The sequence below is a fragment of the Clytia hemisphaerica genome, unplaced genomic scaffold, assembly GCF_902728285.1.
Source record: "Clytia hemisphaerica strain Z4C2 unplaced genomic scaffold, Clytia hemisphaerica genome assembly, whole genome shotgun sequence".
In the NCBI taxonomy this organism is placed as follows: Eukaryota; Metazoa; Cnidaria; class Hydrozoa; order Leptothecata; family Clytiidae; genus Clytia; species Clytia hemisphaerica.
This window is the reverse complement of record NW_027104075.1, coordinates 6,163-32,265: the sequence shown is the minus strand read 5'-3', so window position 1 is coordinate 32,265 and position 26,103 is coordinate 6,163. Positions and strand designations below refer to the sequence as shown.

Below are 26,103 nucleotides of genomic sequence, written 5' to 3'. Positions count from 1 at the left end.
TGTAGATGATCTAGTTGAATCAAATCATCCAACAATGGGTACCCAAATATTGTTCCACTCTTGTCCAGTCGAGATAAACTAAAATGTCGTAAAGTTCCATTAGTACTCCGTCTTCATGAGCCAACTAGAAAACAAGCACCCCGAAGATTATGCTCCTCATCTGTTAATGTTATATTATCCGTTTCGTAATGAAAAATGAGTTCCTCTCTCAGGAACACAATTCTTACACACGAAACTATGAACCAGGTGTTGTAGAAATGATTGAAAGGAACAGAGCATTGATCCAACCATATTCTGGTTTAGTAGATGATGCATTAGTAAGGTTTAGAACTGACATCACGCTCAATATGAATGACTTTGAACAGCAGGAAATGATGAAACAAATGCTGAGCTTGAAAGTAATACTGCAAATAATAATGATGAATCAGATGATGAAGCTAATGAAGACACAGTACCATTTAGGGCAGAATACCAATGGAATCTATTTTGCTTCCTGATATGAAATAAAATACTCGTCTTATAAGATCTCTTAATCCTCAACAGAGAGAAATTTTGATGTAATACACAAGTGGGGAAGAAATTTTGTAAAAACCTGTCTTCTAAAGATCCTAAAATTGTAGAGCCATTCCATTTTTCTTAACCGGTGGTGGAGGCGTGGGAAAAAGCCATTTACTTACGACAATTTATCACTCATGTCCAAACTTTTAATGTACAGAGGAGGAGAACCTACTAAACAAAGGATTCTTGTGCTTGCCCCAACAGGTGTAGCAGCGATCAATGTCAATGGAACCACAATTCACACTGGTTTGATTTTCCTACAAAAAAGCTATTTCCCTTGAATGCTATGTCAAAACAAAATTTGCAAAAAAAACTTGCTTGCGTTGAGATTATAATGATAGATGAAATTTCAATGGTACCTAGTCGCTTATTTCGAAATATTGATTCAAGGTTACGTGAAATATTCAGTTCTGATAAACCTTTTGGTGGAAATCGGTCTACTTTTGTGGTGATTTGTATCAACTCCCACCAATTTATAGAGATCCAATTTACAAAGCTGATTGTTCATCTATGCAAAGTATTGTCGGATTTGAATTATGGAGAAGTTTCCAAATGGCAGAATTGACTGAGGTCATGAGACAGAGAGATGATATTGATTTTGTAGATCTATTAAATCAAGTACGTTTAGGTGAACTTGATGAAGAAAAAGAAGAACTTTTAAAATCTAGATTCATTACAAAAGACAGTCCAGACTACCCTGCTAATATAACTCATATTTATGCAGAAAATAAGCCAGTAGATTTATACAATTTGCAAATGCTTGAAAATTACCGACTGAAAAGCATTTGATTCTTGCCCAAGATGATGGTACCAAAAAATCTGACAAGAAGTGATTTGAATTTTATTGAAAATGCTAAAGCAAGAGATACAGGTGGTCTAGCTCGTATTATTGAATGAAAAGTAGGTGCTCGTGTTTTGATATCAAAAAATATTGACATTGCTGATAATTAGTCAATGGACAAGTTGGAACAGTATGAGATTCAAATTTGATTGCAATAATAAATATCTGGTTTCTATGTAAAACTTGATGATGTCACTGCAGGTAAAAAAGGATCCAATTTGGATAGTGTATGTAGAGAAAACAATTGGACTTTGATCGAAAGAGCAGAATCTACATTTGCGACTAGAAAAAATAAGCAAAAGTCACCTATGGTTAGAAGAACTCAATTTCCACTGATACTATCGTATGCATGTACTAGTCACAAAGTCCAAGGGCTAACACTTCAATCAGCAGTCGTAAGCTTTGAATTATTTGGTCAAAGATATTTCAATGAAGGTCAAATGTATGTTAATTTGTCAAGGGTAACTGACATAAATGGACTATTCTTAATTGGTGAATATAGTAGAAATGCTATCAGAGTCAACACTGAAGCAGGGCTTGAATATGAACGTTTGAGAAGAAATTGTTGTTTGCAAAAGGTTCAAACTTTTTCATCTGTTTCTCCCTCTCCCAAGCATTTAAATATCTCCCTTCTTAATATTCGCTCGATGAATAAACATGCTGTTGACCTAAAAAAATCTGAAAATTTAATGAACAGTGACTTGTTATGCCTTACTGAAACTCAGCTATCACCTACAAGTGATACTAGTGGAATTGATCAAACACTAAATGGTTTTAATATTGAGTATAACAACAATTCAATTAATCGCTTTCAAAACACTGCATGTTGCACAAATTCTTCAATTCAAATTTTAGAGTGTAATAAAGCAGCAGGTTACACATTGATACAATTCAAGAAAGAGACGTTAGTAGTCAACCTATTAGCCTGTTACTCTTGTACAGACCACCTAATTCTTCAAGAAACACTTTTCGTGAAGAACTATTGCAACTGACAAGTTATGATGATGTAGACATTATTGTGGGAGATTTCAATATTGATGCACTAGATCCAACAAATCAAGACCTAAACGAAATACTTTTTTCATTCAAAATGATAGTGAATGAACCAACTCATCTTGCTGGTGGCCTTCTGGACCATGTTTATATAAAAACAAGTTTTATTAGCCAGAGAGAAGTGAATTGCTTTATAAAGGATATTTATTTCTCCGACCATGATGGAGTTTGTTTCACTATTATGAGTGATTCTTAAATTGTTTTAACTGTTTGGACTGCTTGATATGGGAGGGGGTGTACAGTTTGGAGGGTGGGACACATAAGGGATACAAAATTCTTCAAGAGCAAAGTTTCTAATATTCATTATAAAGTCGATTCAGTACATTTATAAATAAATAAATCACAGCTTATTCTGGTGAATTTTGAATCCCTTACGTATCTATCTTAGAAGAAAATATCAAAACTGACAATAAGGAATTTGTCTTAAAAAGGTTTTTTAGTGCCTTTAAAAGGAAAGAAACTTTCTTGTAAATTTTAATCTTTTGGATGGTTATGGATTTCTTTAAAACGTCACTTGTCACTTTTGAGTGGACACGATACTAGTTGCAAAAGACATTTTCCTCAGTCACATAATTTTTTATAATTTTATGTTCAGTATTTTAAAAATGTGGATTTAAGAATTTTTTTATCAAATTGGAATATAATTTGTACATTCTTTATATATTTTTTTTAGTTAAAATTTGAATTATGATATGCATTAACTTTTTAATTTTTTTTTTGAAAATTCTTTTTACACTTTAGTATTTTAAAAATGTGGATTTTAAGAATTTTTTTATATCAAATTGGAATATTAATTTTGTACATTCTTTATATATTTTTTAGTTAAAATTTGAATTATGATATGCATTAACTTTTTAATTTTTTTTTTGAAAATTCTTTTTACACTTTTTATAGTATTTTTTAATCAACTCATCAATTTATAAAAAATTTAAGAGTTACAAAATTAACAAAATGAACAATACAAATAAAAACCCTGGACTAAAACTATGTTGGACTGGACTGGAATGTTATTTGCGTGTTAATCGTTCTGCTGTAACTAAAATTATATGCTTGGCTGGAGAAAATATATGGGCATTTGTATGATATGATGCTGGTAATTTGTTAATGGTTTGTTGTAGTATTAATTCCTGTTACGTAATAGTGTTGGTAGAATGAGGCAACCTAAAAGAAAAGAAACAAATTTTTGATTCATTGGCAACTTGGAATAAACATTAATTTCACACCACCAAATTCAGCAACTCTAGATGCTACAAAAGTCACAAAAACAAGAGGTTGATAAGACTTGATAAACTTTGAGAGAATACTACTCGAGTACTATACTTCAAAGTCACAATTTATGATTCTCTGCTTAAAAAAAATTGACAAATAGGTATATTCTTAACAATGGTTGGTATTTTTACAGACAATTGGTATAAAATCTATTGAAGTGGTTATCAATTTCTGAAAAGAAGTAATTTATCACACGTTTTCTCTGAAAAGAAAATACAAATAAATTCATCGGGGTGTTTAATGCCTTTTAATTTTATATTTTACTCTGTTATTTTAGATATCAATCAACGATCAATTGTCATTTGGCTTTCATGACTCGTAAACAATTGTCACTGTGTTACTCCGAACTCAAAGTCGATGCTATAAAGTACATTCAGGTAATTTAATTAAACCTTACAAAACAATTAAAAACCTGAAGGCTTTTCTATTTTCTTACATAAGAAACTGTCACATTTGCTGAATGTTTTCATTCACCAAATAACTTAGAAAGTTTATATCATCAGCTTTTATTTTTATTTTTTGTTTTCTCTACCAGATTATATATGATCAACAACAACATTTCAATCAATCGGTATGCTGTTCATTGTCAAATTGTCGTCAAAGAAAAATCGACTGACGACCATTTAAATTTTGTTCATAATAGAGTTATTTGTTGCTGATTTTGAAATTCATAACGTTTCTTCGCTCAGTGAATGAAAGTGATCAAAATGATATCATAAGTGTTATCTATACTTGTCCATTAACCATTTCGTATTGCATTGTTTTGTTTTGCTTGATTATTGCAAAGATGCAGCTGGGTAAATATAATGAACTATTATTTGATTATTTGAAAAAAAACTATTTCTATTTGTAAATGTAAATGGTCAGTCTATGTGACCTGTCAATTGAATTTTTGATAGAATCTTTATATAAGTTTATAACAGGACATATCTAAAATTTTGTGATTTGTCCATTACATTAAATTTGAAAATATTTATATTTTATTAATATCATGAAAACTATGAAATTTTACATGTTAATAGATAATGAACTTGTTGTTGGCTAAATTTTCTCTTCCCTATGACCCACGGCTAATTAAATAGCTTCATAGAATAGCTTATTACTAAACAAAATGCTACCCTGGACAACGAACCCTCCACCCGGCGTGTACGAACATTTCTAAATAGCCCATAGACAATAGACCCATATATCATTGCACACTTAACTTGAAATCATTTAAGTCTTCTAATCATTTTAGCATAGGAATGAATTGTAATTTATAAAAAAGAAGAAGATTTTAGTTCATTTTAGATATCAGTATGAAGCTGATATTGACAAGAACATATAAACTGTATTGTAAGGCAACTCAACGTGTTAATTTATTTCAAGGTAAGACCTTTTCAGTAAAAGTATGAATCTTGGGATCTTGGATCATTGATTTAGCAATTTTACTATGAGAATATGTATTTAAAGATTTTCGATAAAAATGGGCAAAATTGTATTTCGCGGTCTCAAGGTGGTATACAGTGGAACCTCTAATTAGCGGACACCATCGGGGAAAGGGGTTAGTGTCCGCTAATTATAAGTGTCCGCCTTTTAGAAAATTTTGATCTCGGAGCTCCAATTTTGAAATTAGGCCATCCCAGGGTGTCGAAAATACAAAATTGTGGTCTAAAGTACTTATCTGCAGACACTAGGCCATAGAAGAACAAGAGAAAGGTTATTAAAACGCAACAATTTAGTTTTTAACAAATAAAGGAAAATCTAGAAATATAACACCAAAATTTAAAATACAATTCGTTAAATGGGTCAAGAGAAAATTGGAAATTTGTAGAAATAATTTGAATAATAAGACTAATAAGTGCTTGGAAATAAAAATAATCTAAAAATTTTTTTTTCGATTTTGGACGTCTATGATCCGTTTGATATTCAATGTCCGCTAATTGGAGAGCTAAAATAGGGGTTGTAGTAGGCAAATCGCGTCCTCTCATTTTTGTGTCCTCCGTTCACTGGATACATGTTTGCAATCTAGAAACTACATCCAGTGAATTATCGGAAAAACGGAATCCTCCAAAAACAACAAGTTGGTGTTTGGATCTTCTAGGAAAAATTTAAGGGATTTCATCATATGATTGAATGTCTTGATTCTTGTGGTACTTGTTGTTGGAGTGAGATGCAGTGGTATGTGTGGCCTGGAAATATGTGTATATATGCTGGCGACCGAAGGAAGCATTTTGTGCTTTGGATGAGACCCAGTCTGCCAGAGCCAGTCTTTTACAGAAAGAAGTTTTTGATAAAGGAGGAATCGAAAGCAGCAGAAATAGCATTATGTATGACTACATTTGCTGACAGCTGATGGTGATGCTTTCGCAGTCATTGTCAGAATAACCAAGCAGACCAGATTGGTGGTGATATGAAAAAGCTAAGTATTTTTTGAGTATCTTTTGTAATATGAATACCAGATTTATAATCTGCTGAACTATATTATCTAACCTTTATTTATCATCTCCAGCTTTACATTTATATATAGAACCTTGTGTCCATAAGCTCACACAATACAGCTGTAACTTAAGGACAGATCATTGTTTAAGGCTGCTAATGATTCTAAACTTGGTGGTGTCCTTTTTTTCCAGTTCAGTAAATATGTTTTTGAGTCAAATTGAAATTGAAAAATTTAAGTTGAGAAAATCAAAAATGAAGATCCTAATGAAATTTGATTGACAGTTTTGTTTACCATGCAAACTAAACTGAGGCAAAAGATTTGATTGACAGTCTCATGAAAAAGAAACTGAGGCAAAAAACAATGAGGATTGTGGGGGAATATTCACCACTCACACATGTTTTCCCCAATGTGCCAGTGGCAAATTAAAATTTGACATTTTTTGATCACATATTGTTCACAGAATTTTCCTTTGTGACAGTTCAATTTGAAAACACAAATATAGCTGTTCTTCTACTGTGTTCCTTTTTATAAATACTACAAGAAGAGATTCTTAACCTTATTTATTGTTGTAAGTATTCAGGGATTTTTCTTAGCACTTTCATCTCAGTCAGGAATATGCCAGTCAGGCACATCCTGGCAAATGAACGGCGTATTTTTCACTTGCGATTGGTGGCAAATGCAAGGGGTTGAAAACAAAAGTGATGTAATAGCACTGAATACCCCACGCAATTGAACCGGGTTGGAAATATTTTTCTTCATTTCAAAGAACTGCATAGATGAAATTTTTTTTCCATGGGTCAATTTTGTCTTCGAAGATTGAAAAAACTTTTAATGAAAAAATAAAGTTCCCAGTTTTCTTCCTTTTTTCCCATTTTCAGTTTGAAGTTCATTTTTATTCATTTTCACGCTTTTAGCCTGAGACGTCCTATCTCATTTACACTGGGTGACGAATACCCCATGCAAATGCTCACCCCGTTCATTTGCCAAAATGTGCCTGACTGTATGCCAGAATGCAGCTGTTTTATAGTTTTACAAACTTTTCTGTCAACTGCTTGGAACTAAAAAAATTAAATCCTCCTAAGATGTTTGCTTCAAATGTGCTTTCAATTTTTTAAGGATATGAGTGGGGGTGATGACAGCGATGCATCAGTCGTACCTGTTGGCAATTCAACTGACAATGCAAACGTAAGTCATAGCCTGGCAATACTTTTTATGTTTAATAATCAAAAGTCATGATTTCTTTGAGGTAATTTTTTTAACTAAAAAGGTTCAAGGCTGCTCAGTAATGTTCAAAAATTGTTTTGGAATTTTGGAATTGATTTGATTTTGATATGTTTGTACCTTTACTACTGTTAGTATTTATTAATTTGTCTTCTGTTGATTTTTTATTTTCACTAAAAAATTTTACCATTATAGTAGATTACTTTTCGTGAGCAGAAAATTGGACTTCATATTGTCAACTTTTATCATTTTTTAAGGTTTTATAGAGTCTGAGACTGTCTGAGATTTACTAAATAGAACTAAAAAATTAAGGGGATTTGGTCTTTAGTCTAACAAAATAGCAATGTTAATGAGAAATAGTTTGGTTTGCCTGTGGTTCCATTTTATACCCTTATACTATATAAATTTGAAATTGTTTCTACTACCAGTGTATATAAGTAGTTTTAAAAGATTTGAAAAATATGGGCACAATGTGAACCCCTTCTTTATGGGGGGTTTTATAAAGGAGGGGGTCAACAAAGTTTTTGTCAAACTATATGTGTATCTCATATTGGGTTAAGAATTTGGTATTTGTGAACAAAATGGCAATAAAAATAGCTAAATTTTTGCCTGCGGTGCCATTTTCACCCATTTCCTTTGAACATTTTTAAAGCTTTTAATCTAATAAACAGCTGGTAAACCGCAACTTTAAAAAAGTCTGGGTTCGAGAAATTCTAATAATAGGGGGATATACATCTAGGAAGATGCATTATAAATGGAGGAATTGACACATTTATTGGGGATGAAGTATAAGTTGAAAAATTAAGACCCTTTGCAGACTGAACTTAATTTTACTTTGCAAAAATGACCAAAATCACGCAAAGATATTGCAGAATCAACCTCTAACACTTTGTTCGTTAAAACAACTTTAAGCTCCATATCATTCAATCACAAAAATATTTTTTTAGGCTGAAGATTCGTCTCATCCATCAGATGGTAATGACAGTACCCAAAAAGCCCCTAATGACACAGACAGTAAGTCTGATTTTAAAAATAAGATGTTTACTCCATAGATATCTTTTTCTCTTAACCCCTAAAAAGCAAGAACACAACGCAGCTTGCTATTATTTTGTATAATATTTCAGAGTTCTTGTTATGGGAGAAAATCTTTCCAATTAAGTCAATTTTATTCAAGTTCAATGAACTCTTTTATCCTAAATTCTTCAACTATGTCATTTATCTCCTAACCTACAAATAATTTGTTGTAAAGGCCCAAGAACAGGAAGTTATTATCTTGCCTACCATAGAACTACCTGACAATCCAAAAGTTCGCTTAACAATCAAATGCGCCAAAATCGCAAAGATCCTGATATTGCTGCGGTACAGCCACTTTAGAATAAGTTAAAACCAAGCTGGTACATAATTTGGGAGATTTTTGCTGAACAGTTTTAGTGAGCGGCCAGCTTGGTTCATATCTCAAAATATTCGGTAATTTGCATTTTCAGCAGAAATGTTTTCATTTGATTGTTGAGCGAACTTTTGTTTCTACGGTATACCTTAAGGGAACTATTTTTTACTATTTTTGTGGTGCACTGATTTGAGATCTTTTGCAGATTTTTGGCTTGGGAAAAAACTAAGCCATTCTGTAGATTATTTAGTCATTATTTTTAGCATTTGAAAAATTTTACAACGGCTCAAGATTAAATTGCGGTTTGGGGCCAAATCTGAACAAAAACGCTAAATTCAGTTCCCGCCTGTTCCCGAAAGAATTAGTTCCCTTAGTAAGGTAAGTTTATGTTAGTCAGGCTGCATCATTTAAGGTGTGCGATAGCACGTGCACACCTCCACACACACCTAAAATCTCTGAGGGGTGTGGTCAATCACGCCATTAATCCAAATTCACTGCTAAAGTTGTACATAGCATTCCTTATCACACCCCTAAATTCCAAAAATTAAAGTTCGGAGTTTGATTGACCACACGCCTGCATTTTTCAAATGACAAAGCCCGGTTAGTTTATTAACTTGTTTTTTGGTTTCAGGTAAAGAGAAATCAATTTGGCAGAACGATTTGGGTGAGGAATTATACTGGATCCTCATTCAATGTCTTTCCATCTTTCATCCCAAAGGTGATCAGGTTGAAACAGATGAGTCAACCAGACCTCAAATGGAGAATTTCTACAGAAATAAAGAAAACAAAAGAAATTTTCATATTTCTAAGAATACTAAAAAGTGGAAATATGAATTTTGTGTTGATGATAATGATGTTGTTCAAAAGTTTGATGATGGCTTACCCAAGTTGATTATCAATAGAAAGTCAGACACAACACCTGAAAATGCATCTCACAAAGTTGGCAACAACCACAAGAAAGTAGTTGTTCCCATAGAAAAGGTAATTTTTCTTTCTTATTGATGAAAACCCACGTATCGCTAAAGATCAGGTATAAAGGTACTACTTCCCTCTCCTGCCCTCTCTACATACTTCATACAAACCTGTATTGCTTAAAGGGAAACTCAAAAAATTTTGGATTTTTTTATTTCTATCCTGAAATGGTTTGTTTCAAAGATAAATTTCAAAATTTCAAGGTTGCAACTCTCCTTTCGCTTTAAAAATTTGTTTGATGGGCTTTTAAAAAGAGGCTGCCCTCTACTAAAATGAAATTATTTATCAAATAAAAAAGACACACTTTCAGCTGTTTTATGACGTAGCTGTATTCAGAAAGCTGAAGATGTCTTCTCAGGCTAAAAATCAGCGAAGACAAGCCTTTCAATAGAGGGTTTGTGACTGTATTTTTGTGTTTCTTGTTGGATTTTTTATTGTTATTCAGTTAAATCACCCACAATTTACCAGGAATACTTTTCTGTGTATTTAAATATTTCTTATTTAAAACAGAACTCTGAAAACATACTGTAGGACTACTGAATTAACTGAATTTGTTCTGTTTTCTGAATACCGTGACGTCATAATCCAAAGAGAAGTCTATCTTTTTTTTAAAAGAAAGGGGGTGATTTTTTGAACATATTTTTAACTGAAGTTAAGAGATATTTTTCATGATTTTTATTTGAGAGATCAGACTTATATACTATCTTTCTTATTTTTATACTTAATATTACCAAAAATCAGGAAAAAAATGAAAATGAAAAATTACTAACCCTTTATTTTAAGAAAGAACAATGAGAAAACTATCCTGCAGCAAATTATAGTAACTTTGATCTAAAGTTCATATTCAATTAGCTGTCAGTTAATTTTTAAATGCTCATAACCTTGTATACTTTGAGCTAGATAGTGATTCTATGCGCATTGAAAAGATAATCGTGAGTGGGATGTTATCAATAAAATAAATTTTTTTAAATTGTGAAAATTAAGATGAAAAATGAAAACAAAAAGAATCAACTCCGGGTAGAATTGTAATAATAATCATCATTTTTACAGAGGTGATTCTTGGATCTTAGAGCATCATTACTGTGAAGAAACTCTTCAAAAATATTTATTCAGTCAAAATATGCTGTTTATCAGTATCACTGATTGACTCTGAAAAACAGCAAAAAACAGCTTTTTTTTACACTCAACTAGCTGAAGACTCAGTGTCAAATGAACTTTAATAATGGGTAGTTTGTATATAGTTGTGCATATAGAACCTGACCTGTGTTAAAAAATATATTAAAAATAATAATAATAATAATAATAAAATCAATGATGCCACATGGCATCCCCACTTGGTGGGGAGTGTAAATCTATAATCGACCTAAAAGTGGGTGGGAACTGTCTCAATTTTTAAACTCAGGAGGGGGGGCTAAAAAGGTGGGGGGACCTGAAGGGCTGCACTAAAGTTCTGGGGGCTAATTACAATAATTAAGAAATTGTAAAAATATTTTTTTGTTTGGTTTTGATGTTCTGTTTTTAAATATTCTACCGTTTTGTTTTTATCTGCATGCGAGAGGGGTGGTACACACACCACAAAAAATGGACATTCCATTGTTACGAAGCGATTCAAATGTTTTGCTTTGTTGACATTCTATTGTTGCGAGCGAAGCACTTTAAATTGTTTTAATTTTGATTTGATTTCTTTCTAACCTAAACCTTGAAAGTACTTTTTGCAGGGACTTGAACCTTTAGATTTCAACTGGGACCTGAACCTTGCTGAAAAGTGGGGGGACCTAAAACTTAGGGGGGACCTAAATTTGTTGGGAGGACTTAGAACCCCATTAGGAGCCATGTGCCAGTGGCACTTGATGGGTTAGAAAAGTATTAACCCCTACTTATTACGGAAACTGCTTTTAGGTTTTTGAAATTTATTGTTTCACTGGGTGTAGCCCATGTATTATCTAAGCACCACTTACTCTTCTTTTAAGGTTCCTGCTGTGTTAAGAAGTATCCACAACAACATTGATGTTGCAGGTCGACTTCAAAGTTGTAATTCTGGTGGTCAAGCCAAATTATTAAAGGCCTTTAATAAAAATTATCATTTCTATGGAATCCGAAAATGTGTTGAAGAATTCTTGTCCAGCTGTCCAACATGCCAAGCAACCATGCAGCTTCCACAGATGAAAGCACCCCCAATTCCCATCCGTACACATTTCCCTCATCAAAGACTCCAAATGGATTTGATTCAGATGGCTTCCAAAAAGAAACAACACATGATTTTGAATCCCTGGCGGTTTTCTTACATTCTTTCCGTCAAGTGCTGCTTCTCAAAGTACGGTTGGCTTTTCCCTTTGAGAAATAAGAAAATTGATGGGGTTTACTTAGCTGTCAAGTTTCTATGTGAGAAGGAGGGGTTTCCTGAGTATATGCAAAGTGACAATGGAAAAGAATTTGTTGGCAATATCATCAAGGAATTTTTTAAAAGTCGAGAAGTCAAAATCAAACACGGTAGACCCAGACATCCACAAAGTCAAGGGCAAGTGGAAAACCTCAACAAAACGGTCAAACAACAATTGAGGCGAATCCTGTGTGTCTTACCTGGAAAGGAAGAGCAAGGAAAGCTTTGGCCACTTCTTCTTCCAGGAATCGCTTCAAATTATAATAATATGTACCATCACACCATCAATGATGTACCCTTCCGTGTGTACCACAATCGAGAGCCTGGACAACTTAAACACTGTGTTGCTCCAGAAGACTATGACTGGTGTATGCAGGCTGGTATTAAATCAAAGTAAGTAATTTCAAATTATTTTGTTTTATGCAGGATATAGAATATAATCATCTCCATTCAGCGGGGGAGGTAAATTGAATTGATTTTATCACCATATCATTATAATCAAATGAGTAGATAATTTGTTGAACCAAAAGTAATGAATACTTCAAAAAATGTTAAATAGGTCAATTAATATGGTTATTTTTTATTAAATAATTGTTTTCTATTCCAGGACCAGTGGAGAAAGTGACGAACACTCTGATGAAGAAGATGAAGACGATGATGAAGAAGAAGATATACCTGAAGAGGAAGTTCCACCCGTGAGCTCAGAAGAACAGATGATGTCATTGAGTGACTTGCTTCAATCTTGTGCTAGTGCCTCCCTCTCAAGTGATTTCCTGTCTCAAAGACAAAATCAACAAATAGAGTCCAACTTTGATGATACAGATTTAAGCTCCACAGATGACTTTGAGACAGTGAATTTTCAATCTTGCCTTTATTCGTTGGCAAAGAATTCTGAATGGTTACGTTATTCTGCTTTAGAAAATACTGAATATACAATTCACCGTAATTTTAAACAATCCATGAAATCGCACAAGAACAGCATTTTCAAAATAGGACAGCGTGTGCTCTTTCGAAACCCCGATCTGAATAAATACACTTACAAAACATTTTCATTTGATAAGCTGAACATTGTTGGTACCGTAAAAGAAGTAAGCGGACATATGTATAAGGTGGAGGTTCAAGAAGGAGAATCAAAATGTGTCAAGTCGGTGTTTAAGGGGGAAATGGTACCTTTGGCAGATGGAGATGAAGGTAATGGAGAAGAAGACGAGAATGATCATAGCAACAACAACAACAACTTTTCTTTAACCAGTGTCTTGAATTCAATCACAGATGTTGGTGCAAAAACACGGGAGTCCATTTACAATCATTCTACCCGGTTTCGCAATAAACAAATGACTGACGTTTGCTCCTACATGTCAAGGTAACTTTGGAGAAATTATTTCATTATATTACTCTTTATATCCTCCTCTTCTTTTGAATAAAACTTTAATGAAAAAGTATGTTAGCTTAAATGTCCTGACCAATTCTATTGGTATTTGAAAAAAGTTGGAATGAGTTAATTAACTATATCTTTATCTATTTATTTGATCTTTATTTTTCAAGAACATGACAAAATTTCATTTTAGTTTAGATTTTTGCAGAAATTTAGACGCACTCTTCAAATCAAAATAAAAGAAAACACATTTTTATTTACCATAGATACTTTTCGGCATTGGACAAAGAATTGTCAGCAAAATTGGCTACTGATCCTGTGCTTGCTGATCAACTTTCTTCAGAGTCAAACAGCATAATTCATGATCTTCGGAAGCATGGATTTGGTTTTTTTATGTACGGTTCGTGGGCTTGGGAAAATTCAAGGAAAGATATCCTACCGACACACATAATTGACTTTGTGAAAGATCAGCACCCTTCGTTCATGGCAGATCATCAGTGTGTTGACTGTTTCCAAAGCACTGATTCCTGTTCCCACGAATGTTGTTTTTTTATGGCGAAAGATTTTGCTGAAAGAACAGGCTTACAAGTTATCAAAAAGAAAGGTAAAGTTCTTCTCATGACATCATATCTCAATTAAATTTTACTACATTTTCTATTTGGGTAGATGAACTTAAAGTGGTTTTGATAGCTTGAAAAACATTTTCAGGCATGCTTTTTTTTCAATCTGAGAATCTGTTGTATCATATGCCAGGATTTTTCAATGATAATTTTTTCTGGACAAGAGGAATTTATGGGGTCCTGTATCCAGTAAGATTACCTGGCTTTGGTAGATAGAATTTATCAAGGACTTATCAAAATATAATCATATAATTATCAAAATTACGCTCCTGAAGAAACTCTTTCTTACAGCATTTAGTTTAGATTTTATGAAATCTCATATTCAATAAATATCAAATTTTTTGTTCAGCTCCAAAGGAAAATACAACAAACAAAGAACCTGAAGATGGCGATGAGCAAATAGATGGTTCAAGCACCCAGGTACAAATTCTATTTTGAAATGGAAGAAAAGTTTTTTACCTCAGATAAACATGAAATTTAGCCCCATATTTAACATTTGTCAATACTTTACAGTTACTTCACTGCTATCCTCTTTTTAGACTAAACGCAACTCAAGAAAACGCAAACAAGGTAACTCAAGTTTTTTAAAGCGTTCATTTCTCTCAGGTGTCTAATAAACGAGGTCCACCAGCAGAGTCCCTGATCAAGCCATAACGCCAAAAAAAGCTCTAAGCACGCCATCACGCTGAAAATATTCTCTCATTACGCCATCAAAAAGAATATTTTATCAATCACGTATCATCACGCAAAAAGCTAGGGGGCTCGTAAATGGGGGGGACAAAATAAACAGGGCAATGAAAAATTTTCAAATTTTGACAAACAGGTAGAACTTATAAGGTTTAAGGGATTGAAAAAATCCAAAAATTAACAAGCTGGGGGTGTTTATTAAGCACTTAATCTGTCTATTATGTTGTGTGTCTTTTTCTTATTGATAAAGAAATAAGAAACGGTTGATTATTTTCCATTCTTCCTTGCATCAATCATGCATAGTTTCTGGGGAACTAAAGGCCTTTAAAAATTAGGGAGATTTAAAAAAAAATTCCAAATAAGAGGAAGTTTGTATGAAGGTTCTTTTTAGCCACCAACTTCATTATTTTTGAACTTTGACAACTAGGTATCCAAAAATTGTATTTTACAAAATAAGTATGTCCTACCATAGACGACCCTATGACAAAAAAAAGGAAAAAATCAAAGCCAACAAAGACCTCTTCAGCAGCTGCAAAGAAGCTTAACACACAAAAACAAAAAAATGAAGCAACTAACAAAAGTGAGTATTATTTTGTAAAAATATGTTTTTTGTGTGAATGCAAGAAATAAATTTATGTTATTGAATTTGTAACATCGATTATAATGGCTCTAAATTTGATGAAATAATAAATATGAAGTTTTTAAAATATATATTTTTTCATTTTCAGCTAGAGGACCTGCCTTGCCAATATCTGCTTTTAGTGTGAGCTTGGTTCAACCTCAACCGACTCTAAATCAACCACAAGGCATTCCCAAACAAACACAGTTCAAAGGTATAACTCGTGGGATACTTGAGTTTATTTTTCTATATGTTCCAGCAGTCACTCACATCAAGCCCCTTATTACGTCTATCAGCCTCAACAAGGTATAATAATCATTTCATTTGTTTTGCCTCACGTCATGTTTTTTATGTAAAATAAAGGGTGAATTTTAATAAACATTGCTTTCAAAAGGAATCCGTTCTAGGGTAGCTTTCATGTTTATAGAACTGTATTAAGTGTTGTTTATTGAAGCTTTATAAAAAATTTCAGGTGTTCCAGTAGTCACTTACAAGCCCCCTACTACGTCATCAAATCAAACGATCTTGCCACTAGGTATAACCCAGATACTATCATTTGTTTTGCCTCACGAGTGGATTTTAATAAACATTTGTTTATAAAAGGAGGCCATTTCACAGGTTAGATTGCATATTTAAAAAACTATATGATTCATGAAAATTTAGTGTTGTTTATTGAAACTTTATAAAAAATTTTAGGTGTTCCAGTAGTCACTTACAAGCCCCCTACTACGTCATCAAATCAAACGATCTTGCCACTAGGTATAACTCAGATACTATCATTTGTTTTGCCTCACGAGTGGATTTTAATAAACATTTTGTTTATAAAAGGAGGCCATTTCACAGGTTAGATTGCATATTTAAAAAACTATATGATTCATGAAAATTTAGTGTTGTTTATTGAAACTTTATAAAAAATTTTAGGTGTTCCAGTAGTCACTTACAAGCCCCCTACTACGTCATCAAATCAAACGATCTTGCCACTAGGTATAACTCAGATACTATCATTTGTTTTGCCTCACGTGTGGACTTTGATAAACTTTTGTTTATAACAGGAGGCCATTTCCCAGGGTAAATTGGACATGTTTATAAAACTGTACTTTCAATGGAAATTTTGTGTTGTTTATTGAATTTTTTTTTCAGGTCTTAATTCAGTCCCCCACCATAATTCGAATGTGCCATCTACTAGAACGGTCTTGCCCAAAGGTATATTTCGTCAGATACTTCATTTGATTCCTCCAGTCATGTTCTTTATGCAAAATAAATTGGATTTTAATAAACATTTGTTTATAACAGGTGGCTATTTCCCAGGGTAGCTTGCATGTTTATAAAACTGTACCTTCAATGGAAATTTTGTGTTGTTTATTGAAGTTGAATTTTTTTTTTCAGGTCTTATTGATTCACTTGCCCACCATAAATCAACTGTGCCATCAACTTCGACGATCTTGCCCAAAGGTATAACTCATTCGTTTAATGCCTTGTGTCATGTTTTTAATGCAAAATAGAGTTGATCATAATAAAATTATTTGCTTGAAAAAGCACTTAATATCTCAGTAGCTTGCATATTTAAAAAATGTGTTTTTCATGGAGATTGCTTGAAATTAATGTTTTTTATTGAAGTTGAATATTTTTTTTTCAGGTCTTATTGATTCACTTGCCCACCATAAATCAACTGTGCCATCAACTTCAACGATCTTGCCCGAAGGTATAACTCATTCATTTAATGCCTTGTGTCATGTTTTTAATGCAAAGTAGAGTGAATTATAATAAACATATTTTTGAAAAAGGACTCAATATCCCAGGGTAGCTTGCATAGTTAAAAAACTGTTCTTTTCATGGAAATTCCTTGAAATTAATGTTTTTTATTGAAGTTGAATTTTTTTTTTCAGGTCTTAATTCAGTTCCCCGCCATAAATCGAATGTGTCATCTACTAGAACGGTCTTGCCCAAAGGTATTATTCATCGGATACTTCATTTGATTCCTCCAGGTCATGTTTTTTATGTAAAATAGAGTTGATCATAATAAAAACATTTGCTTGAAAAAGGACTCAATATCCCAGGGTAGCTCAGGGTAGCTTGCATATTTAAAAATATATGTTTCATGAAAATTTAGTGTTGTTTATTGAAACATTATAAAAAATTTTAGGTGTTCCAGTAGTCACTTACAAGCCCCCGACTACGTCATCAAATCAAACGATCTTGACGCTAGGTATAACTCAGATACTATCATTCGTTTTGCCTCACGAGTGGATTTTGATAAACATTTGTTCATAACAGGAGGCCATTTCCCAGGGTAGATTGCGCATGTTTATAAAACTGTACTTTAAATGGAAATTTTGTGTTGTTTATTGAAGTTGAATTTTTTTTTTCAGGTCTTAATTCAGTCCCCCACCATAATTCGAATGTGCCATCTACTAGAACGGTCTTGCCCAAAGGTATAATTTGTCAGATACTTCATTTGATTTCAGAGTTGATCATAATAAAATTATTTGCTTGAAAAAGGACTTAATATCTCAGTAGCTTGCATATTTAAAAAATCTATTTTTCATGGAGATTCCTTGAAATTAATGTTTTTTATTGAAGTTGAATATTTTTTTTTCAGGTCTTTCTTCAGTTCCCCACCATAAATCAACAGTGCCATCAACTTCAACGATCTTGCCCAAAGGTATAACTCATTCATTTAATGCCTTGTGTCATGTTTTTAATGCAAAGTAGAGTGAATTATAATAAACATATTTTTGAAAAAGGACTCAATATCCCAGGGTAGCTTGCATAGTTAAAAAACTGTTCTTTTCATGGAAATTCCTTGAAATTAATGTTTTTTATTGAAGTTGAATTTTTTTTTTCAGGTCTTAATTCAGTTCCCTACCATAAATCGAATGTGTCATCTACTAGAACGGTCTTACCCAAAGGTATAATTCATCGGATACTTCATTTGATTCCTCCAGGTCATGTTTTTTATGTAAAATTGAGTTGATCATAATAAAAACATTTGCTTGAAAAAGGACTCAATATCCCAGGGTAGCTTGCATATTTAAAAATATATCTTTCATGAAAATTTAGTGTTGTTTATTGAAACATTATAAAACTTTTAGGTGTTCCAGTAGTCACTTACAAGCCCCCTACTACGTCATCAAATCAAACGATCTTGACACTAGGTATAACTCAGATACTATCATTCGTTTTGCCTCACGAGTGGATTTTGATAAACATTTGTTCATATAACAGGGCCATTTCCCAGGGTAGATTGCGCATGTTTATAAAACTGTACTTTAAATGGAAATTTTGTGTTGTTTATTGAAGTTGAATTTTTTTTTTTCAGGTCTTAATTCAGTCCCCCACCATAATTCGAATGTGCCATCTACTAGAACGGTCTTGCCCAAAGGTATAATTTGTCAGATACTTCATTTGATTTCAGAGTTGATCATAATAAAATTATTTGCTTGAAAAAGGACTTAATATCTCAGTAGCTTGCATATTTAAAAAATCTATTTTTCATGGAGATTCCTTGAAATTAATGTTTTTTATTGAAGTTGAATATTTTTTTTTCAGGTCTTTCTTCAGTTCCCCACCATAAATCAACAGTGCCATCAACTTCAACGATCTTGCCCAAAGGTATAACTCATTCATTTAATGCCTTGTGTCATGTTTTTAATGCAAAGTAGAGTGAATTATAATAAACATATTTTTGAAAAAGGACTCAATATCCCAGGGTAGCTTGCATAGTTAAAAAACTGTTCTTTTCATGGAAATTCCTTGAAATTAATGTTTTTTATTGAAGTTGAATTTTTTTTTTCAGGTCTTAATTCAGTTCCCCACCATAAATCGAATGTGTCATCTACTAGAACGGTCTTACCCAAAGGTATATTTCGTCAGATACTTCATTTGATTCCTCCAGGTCATGTTTTTTATGTAAAATAGAGTTGATCATAATAAAAACATTTGCTTGAAAAAGGACTCAATATCCCAGGGTAGCTTGCATATTTAAAAATATATCTTTCATGAAAATTTAGTGTTGTTTATTGAAACATTATAAAACTTTTAGGTGTTCCAGTAGTCACTTACAAGCCCCCTACTACGTCATCAAATCAAACGATCTTGACACTAGGTATAACTCAGATACTATCATTCGTTTTGCCTCACGAGTGGATTTTGATAAACATTTGCTCATAACAGGAGGCCATTTCCCAGGGTAGATTGCGCATGTTTATAAAACTGTACTTTAAAATGGAAATTTTGTGTTGTTTATTGAAGTTGAATATTATTTCTTTAGGTCTTATTGATTCACTTCCCTACCATATTTCAAAACTGTATTTTTCATGGAAATTCCTTTAAATTAATGTTTTTTATTGAAGTTGTATATTTTCTTTTCAGGTCTTAATTCAGTTCCCCACCATAATTCGAATGTGCCATCTACTAGAACGGTCTTACCCAAAGGTATATTTCGTCAGATACTTCATTTGATTCCTCCAGTCATGTTCTTTATGCAAAATAAAGTGGGTCTTAATATAAAACATTTGTTTATAACAGAAGGCCATTTCCCAGGGTAGCCTGCATATTTATAAAACTGTACCTTCAATGGAAATTTTGTGTTGTTTATTGAAGTTGAATATTATTTCTTTAGGTCTTATTGATTCACTTCCCTACCATATTTCAAAACTGTATTTTTCATGGAAATTCCTTTAAATTAATGTTTATTATTGAAGTTGTATATTTTCTTTTCAGGTCTTAATTCAGTTCTCCACCATAATTCGAATGTGCCATCTACTAGAACGGTCTTACCCAAAGGTATATTTCGTCAGATACTTCATTTGATTCCTCCAGTCATGTTCTTTATGCAAAATAAAGTGGGTCTTAATATAAAACATTTGTTTATAACAGAAGGCCATTTCCCAGGGTAGCTTGCATATTTATAAAACTGTACCTTCAATGGAAATTTGTGTTGTTTATTGAAGTTGAATATTATTTCTTTAGGTCTTATTGATTCACTTCCCTACCATATTTAAAAACTGTATTTTTCATGGAAATTCCTTTAAATTAATGTTTTTTATTGAAGTTGAATTTTTTTTTTCAGGTCTTAATTCAGTCCCCCACCATAATTCGAATGTGCCATCTACTAGAACGGTCTTGCCCAAAGGTATAATTTGTCAGATACTTCATTTGATTCCTCCAGTCATGCTTTTTATGCAAAAGAAAGTGGATTTTGATAAAATTATTTTTTTTGAAAAAAGACTCAATATCTCAGGGCTACCCTGTTTTGCCTTGCATGTTTATAGGTTTGTATGTTTCATGAAAATTTAGTGTTGTTTATTGAAGCATCGTAAAAAATTTCAGGTGTTCCAGTATTCACTTACAAGCCCCTTATTACGTCATCGGCTTCAAAGGTCTCGTCCAAAGGTATAACTCAGATACTTTCTTTCGTCATGTTTGTTATCTAAAAATAAAGTGAATTTTAATAAACACTGCTTTAAAAGGGAATCCTTTTTAGGGTAGCTTTCATGTTTATAGAGCTGTATTTTATTTTTAATGTAATTGTATATTTTCTTTTCAGGTCTCAATTCAGTCCCCCACCATAAATCAACTGTGCCATCAGCTTCAGCGATCTTGTCCAAAGGTATAACTCATTCATTTAATGCCCTGTGTCATGTTTTTAATGCAAAATAGAGTGAATAAGCATATTTTAAAAAAAGGACTCATATCCCAGGGTAGCTTGCATATTTAAAAAACTGTTCTTTTCATGGAAATTCCTTGAAATTAATGTAATTGTTAGCAGAGTTACTTTTGTTCCTGTTTTGATTTGCTTTTTTCGAGCAGAATATGAAACCCTACCTAGCCGGACTTTAAAAAATATGTGAAAGTTATCGCTCTGTGATGCTTTTATAATTTCATGTTGTTCTAGACGATGAAGCAATTCAAAAGAACCTTGGAAAATCAAGGTCACTCAAGGTGCTTTTACCGACAATGAAATCAGGTAATAAATTTTCATCCCTTAAACTTTTTAGCATTGGCATTATAATAGGCTTTTTGAACAATAGGTGAACTGAAACAATCAATGGAACAACAAAACCTACTGATTAAAATTAACACAGGGATCCTCGTCACACGAAAGTGTTGATGGCTGTTCTAACCCTAGGATAGGATATTCTGTCAAAGTAATATATGAGTTTTGTTATACGATTCAGAAAAATCATCCAATCAGCATCATGTCTTTCAACCTAAACCGTCATCAAATCAAACGACGACTTTACTAGCATCAAGTGTGCCCACATCTGAAGGTTTTTTCAAATAATTTTTTTTATTTTTCTTCACTTAAAAGATCTACAGGATCCTTTTTTTATCCATATATTATGTTTTATGTTGGGATTTTAAAATCGCTCACCGCTGTAAATAACAGTATTTATGAATAACCAAATCCAGATGATACCCTATATTTAATAAAAATTATCTCAATTATCCACAAAATTCGTGTATCGGCAATGGAACATATAAAAGTGCACGATTCTTATTTTTTGCAATTATCTTTATGTTTCAGCTGGGAAAAACGAAAGAATTGATATTATCGGTGATTGTAACAGTGTAACTAAACCGATAAAGAGTGTCGAATTCAGTACAAATAATAATAACATGAAAGGTTTGTTTGATTGTTTGATTTATGTAGCATTGATGATTTATACAGCTCAATTGTTTTTTTGCTCATTAAGAATTTTATGTTTTTGAGCTTTTTTATCTTAGCACTATTGACTCTGCCATGTCAGATGTATATTACATTCAAGCTGTAAGATATTATTTTTATGTTATAGATTCCTCTTGCAAAGAAGATGAACAAGTTTGTGAAGCTTCTGAAGAATTCCAGGTATGTTGGACCACACATATACATTGCGCTTAATCTTCACGTTTTTGTGTTTTTTTTTTGTAAAAACGCGAAGGGAGTTTTTAACAATTTTATATGAAAGTCTCTGTGTTTATGATGGTTTATGATAAATCTGTAAAATTTGTGAAAAAAGTTTTTCGTGGGTCGTTAGGTTTAAAAATATTACTAAACTTTACATAATTCACTTTTTCTTTTTATAAGTGAACTGGTTTGTCTGAACTCCTTCAATTTTCGGGTAGGTCAAGCATGGAATAGATTGTCTATATGAGATCAAAACATCTGATTTGTTAGAGAGCTTTAAGAATAAAATCTACAAAGAAAAAAATATTGTATTGTACGACTGCGATGACCAATTTTCTATCATAATATGTTTTTTATAGGTAATGACATACAAAAATGGTGCACTTGAAGCGAAATACGATGATAAAAATTGGTCTGATGGTATGTTTCAAAATTTTCTCTCTTACCTCAATGACGACTCAGGAAGTGTCTAAGGAGGAGGCAACCTAACTAGCACCTTGCGAAAATCAAAATGACGTTACTCTTTTGAACCAACCAGAGAAGCCCCTATCCTATGTTGATATATTCATGTATGACACTTTTCTCTCAGACCCAAGCTCCTCTGATGATGACCTACCAACCATCTCTGATGCTTTAAAAAGTAAGTCTATCTGTATGTGTGTATGCCCAAAACTTTAGGGCAGCTGGAGACTTAAAAAATGGTCAGATTTGGCTAAAATGGTTCCTTGGGTGAATACTCTCTAAGAGTAGTTCGGTTTCATGTTTCAAAAACTTTATTTTTTGGGGCCTGGAAACCTTTTGCGCCAAAATGAGGCTAAAACTTTGGAACAGCCTGGAGACAACAATGGTCGGGTTTGGCTGAAATTAGACAGACAACAAGTTTTTTAATTTTTGCTACAATTGGGCCTATACTAAAAAGAGCGAAAAAAAGGGCCTTATCTTACTTTCAGACAAAACACTCATGGCGCCGATTTCATCAATATAATATTTCCCCATTTTGATTAGGTCAAAACTTCCACGAATTGCGGGATGATTCTTCGAACAACAATGTTAAAACGTCGCATCTTCCGGACTTGGACGGTAAGTTATTATTAAATTAACCCCTCATCTAATAGGAAATATTGTGAAAATTCCTTTGATCAGATCGTGCATAAAACTACCCATTAATACTTTTTAATATAGACAGTGGTTACGTTACACTCATTTATTTCACTTGATTTTCCTTTCTTTAGTGCCTCGTATATCGTCACTATCACAAAACGAGAAGGCGAAAATTATCCTAACGGACTTATTTGGTTTCGAGTGCGCACAGGAATGCCTTGCTCAAAACGATCACGTTGACGAAAGGCACATCAACGCATTTAAAAAGCAGAAATGGGTGCCAAACAGTGTGCACAGACTTGGTTTGCTGAACATCGAAGAATTCACACCCTTCCATTTCAACGAACTTCAAAATGTGTTGGCAAGTAAACAATCGTCATTGTGTGTGTGTGACAAATGCCACAAAAGACTTCGCGATTCGAAGGAATGCATTAACTGCTTTAAGCAGTTTCATCGTAGATGCTACGGTCCTGACGAAATCTGCTTCTGTTGCAATTCCATCATTGAATCAGGTATTTACTTTTTGGCTTTTGTTTTATTACTTCCTCATACTTTCAAGTATTCCAAAACGTTTAGATGGACAAGAGGAGAACAAAACTTCATCTGCCGAATCATGGCCGAATTAAACGCCCCATTTAAACTCACTTTTCTATTTCAATTAAACTGTTTAGTTTTGAATGGACTTCTTTCAATATACTAATCTCTAGCGTAGTGTTTCTTTTTTCAAAAAAGATACTGACTCATGATAGCCAATATGAGATATACTGCAAGAATGTATTTTTGGGGTTTTCTGTGTAAGGAAATGACTTTTTTTATTCTAAATTTCAGAGAAAAAGATTCAACTTGAATTCGAAAAAAAAGGTAATAATAGTGTTTGTTTTTTACGAGACTGTCAAAGTATAAAACAGTATAGCAGTCAAGATAAACGCTTTTTTATAATAATGAACTCTATAAGAATATTCTTGATGAAATTGACCAAACAATTAAGAATATACTAAGAATATCGCCATCGTAAAATTTGGCAACTTAACACCAAACTTACAGCATTTTTACCTGTAAATGGCTGTTTTATTCACACATTAATCATTAGTTTTCAAATCATACTTGAAATGAGTAACTTTGTTGACACATCGTATTTTTCACACTAGAAAGCGAAGCTATGGAACGTTCGAGAAGTTGGGACCAAGTTGAACATTTTTTGAAGAAAACGATGAATAATGGTGATTTAGCGCTCTTGTTTAAGGAGTCCAGTGATCCGGTAAAAAATGTTCTTCTCTCGCTCGATGGCTTGGAAAAAGGATCGCGTTATGCTTCCAATATGAAATCTTTGTTAATGGAAAATCCTGAATTTAAAAAGCTCTTCGACCAAAGTCAACATGCTGAAGACTCAATTGACAAAAATGGTCTCATGACAGCTTTCATCATGAAGCATTTCCCTGTAGGAATTGGCAGTACCGGCTTTGCAAAAATCCAGTTCATGAAAATGAAGCTTATCGACAAATTTTTGACACCAATTAATGCCGAAGATCATGTGGGCGAAAACTAAAGAACTTTAAAAGGACATACTTTTACACTTTATGTCTTGCTCTTAATCGAATGCATCGTTCGAAGATATTAATCAGCCTTACATTATTTTCCAGAGATTTCACAGCGATTATTTTCCATTTGATGATACTCTTTAATCGAATTTAATGTTACGAGTTTTAGCTTCTTCTTTTTTGCGATACTTGTGAAATTTGATGCGATTGGTAACACTATTGGGAGACAGTATCTTACTAAGTCCCTACTTTGCCAAAATTCATTAAGTCTTCCTGGGGGTCTTTCGAGATTTTTTATGAAGTTGTATTTTGCAAAACCAATTTTCGTAGTACATAAAAACGCGAATATAGTTTCCTCAAGGTATTAACACCTGAATGCTAGAGAGAATAGGCATTGGGGAAAAAATAGGTGTGCTTGATGACAAGGTCAAGACATAAAGAGTAAATTTTCTAGAAATTACAATCATTTTCATGATTTTTTTTTATTTAGTTGATATATTATTATCTTTGAATTCGCAACCAAACCCCTAGTCTGAATCGCAGACCTCTACAATACCACTGGTAGTATATATCTATAAGGAGCGCGAATCCGTTAGCGTATGCCAGTAGCCTACAAAAACCCGGGGACCAAGTAGTTTTGAAAGTAACCTTATAAGCTTGTATTGTTGCTAAAATATAAAACAAAATAATGATATTGATAGGTAACTTTTGAAAGTTTTTTAATACTTTTTCTAGAAGCGACCGTGCGGTATATTACCAAGTTTTATTGTTGGTAAAACATATGTAAATGTATATAGGATAATATATATATATTCAAACCTAAAAGAAGAAGTGATGCTTAACAAACTACATTCACGGTGTGATCCTCTATCAGATCAGTAATGAAGCATCTTTAATGGTAAATTTTATTGGTTTGTCGTTAATCCTTACTTCTCAGTGTGTTTTAGACATTAATGATATGCCCTTGATAATACACTTGCATTATAAAATCATTGTAAAGGAAAGATCAACAGTAAGAAATTTAAACAAGCACAAAATGGCTGGGCTGAAAGAACTCAAAAATAAACAAAGCGCCTCGAATGCCTTCGCGATATTTCAGTGAAATCTTTTTAGAAATCAGTGAAAAAGTACATCTAAATAATACTGTGAAAGTTTCAAGCACCTTCAATAA

The 26,103-nt window shown here is 32.9% G+C and overlaps 1 protein-coding gene and 1 long non-coding RNA gene across 36 annotated transcripts; both read left to right on the top strand.

Annotated features, from left to right (window-relative positions):
- Nucleotides 1–3,564: 3,564 nt before the first annotated feature.
- LOC136812514 (uncharacterized) lies at nt 3,565–4,514 on the top strand. The gene is made up of 3 exons (XR_010847360.1): nt 3,565–3,723; nt 3,999–4,098; nt 4,257–4,514. It is a non-coding gene; the product is annotated as an uncharacterized lncRNA (long non-coding RNA).
- Nucleotides 4,515–5,775: 1,261 nt separating this feature from the next.
- LOC136812518 (serine-rich adhesin for platelets-like) lies at nt 5,776–25,781 on the top strand. 35 transcript variants are annotated; one of them, XM_067069013.1, is made up of 41 exons: nt 5,777–7,328; nt 8,312–8,378; nt 9,383–9,732; nt 11,694–12,496; nt 12,711–13,466; nt 13,745–14,082; nt 14,448–14,518; nt 14,638–14,668; nt 15,258–15,365; nt 15,514–15,618; nt 15,877–15,939; nt 16,101–16,163; nt 16,326–16,388; nt 16,545–16,607; nt 16,791–16,856; nt 17,041–17,106; nt 17,291–17,353; nt 17,548–17,610; nt 17,774–17,836; nt 18,004–18,066; nt 18,251–18,313; nt 18,497–18,559; nt 18,724–18,786; nt 18,954–19,016; nt 19,201–19,263; nt 19,447–19,509; nt 19,776–19,838; nt 20,127–20,189; nt 20,476–20,538; nt 20,736–20,798; nt 20,953–21,015; nt 21,301–21,372; nt 21,584–21,676; nt 21,934–22,032; nt 22,202–22,254; nt 22,653–22,713; nt 22,883–22,933; nt 23,299–23,373; nt 23,526–23,906; nt 24,223–24,255; nt 24,543–25,781. In XM_067069013.1, exons 1-41 carry the CDS (start codon nt 7,239–7,241, stop codon nt 24,938–24,940), a joined length of 5,364 nt encoding a protein of 1,787 aa, XP_066925114.1. In that variant the 5' UTR covers nt 5,777–7,238; the 3' UTR covers nt 24,941–25,781. The 35 variants fall into 35 exon arrangements, with proteins under 35 accessions (XP_066925120.1, XP_066925124.1, XP_066925122.1 ...); XM_067069019.1 differs by lacking the exon at nt 16,545–16,607 and having other exon boundaries at nt 5,776–7,328; XM_067069023.1 differs by lacking the exon at nt 18,497–18,559 and having other exon boundaries at nt 5,776–7,328.
- Nucleotides 25,782–26,103: the final 322 nt, after the last annotated feature.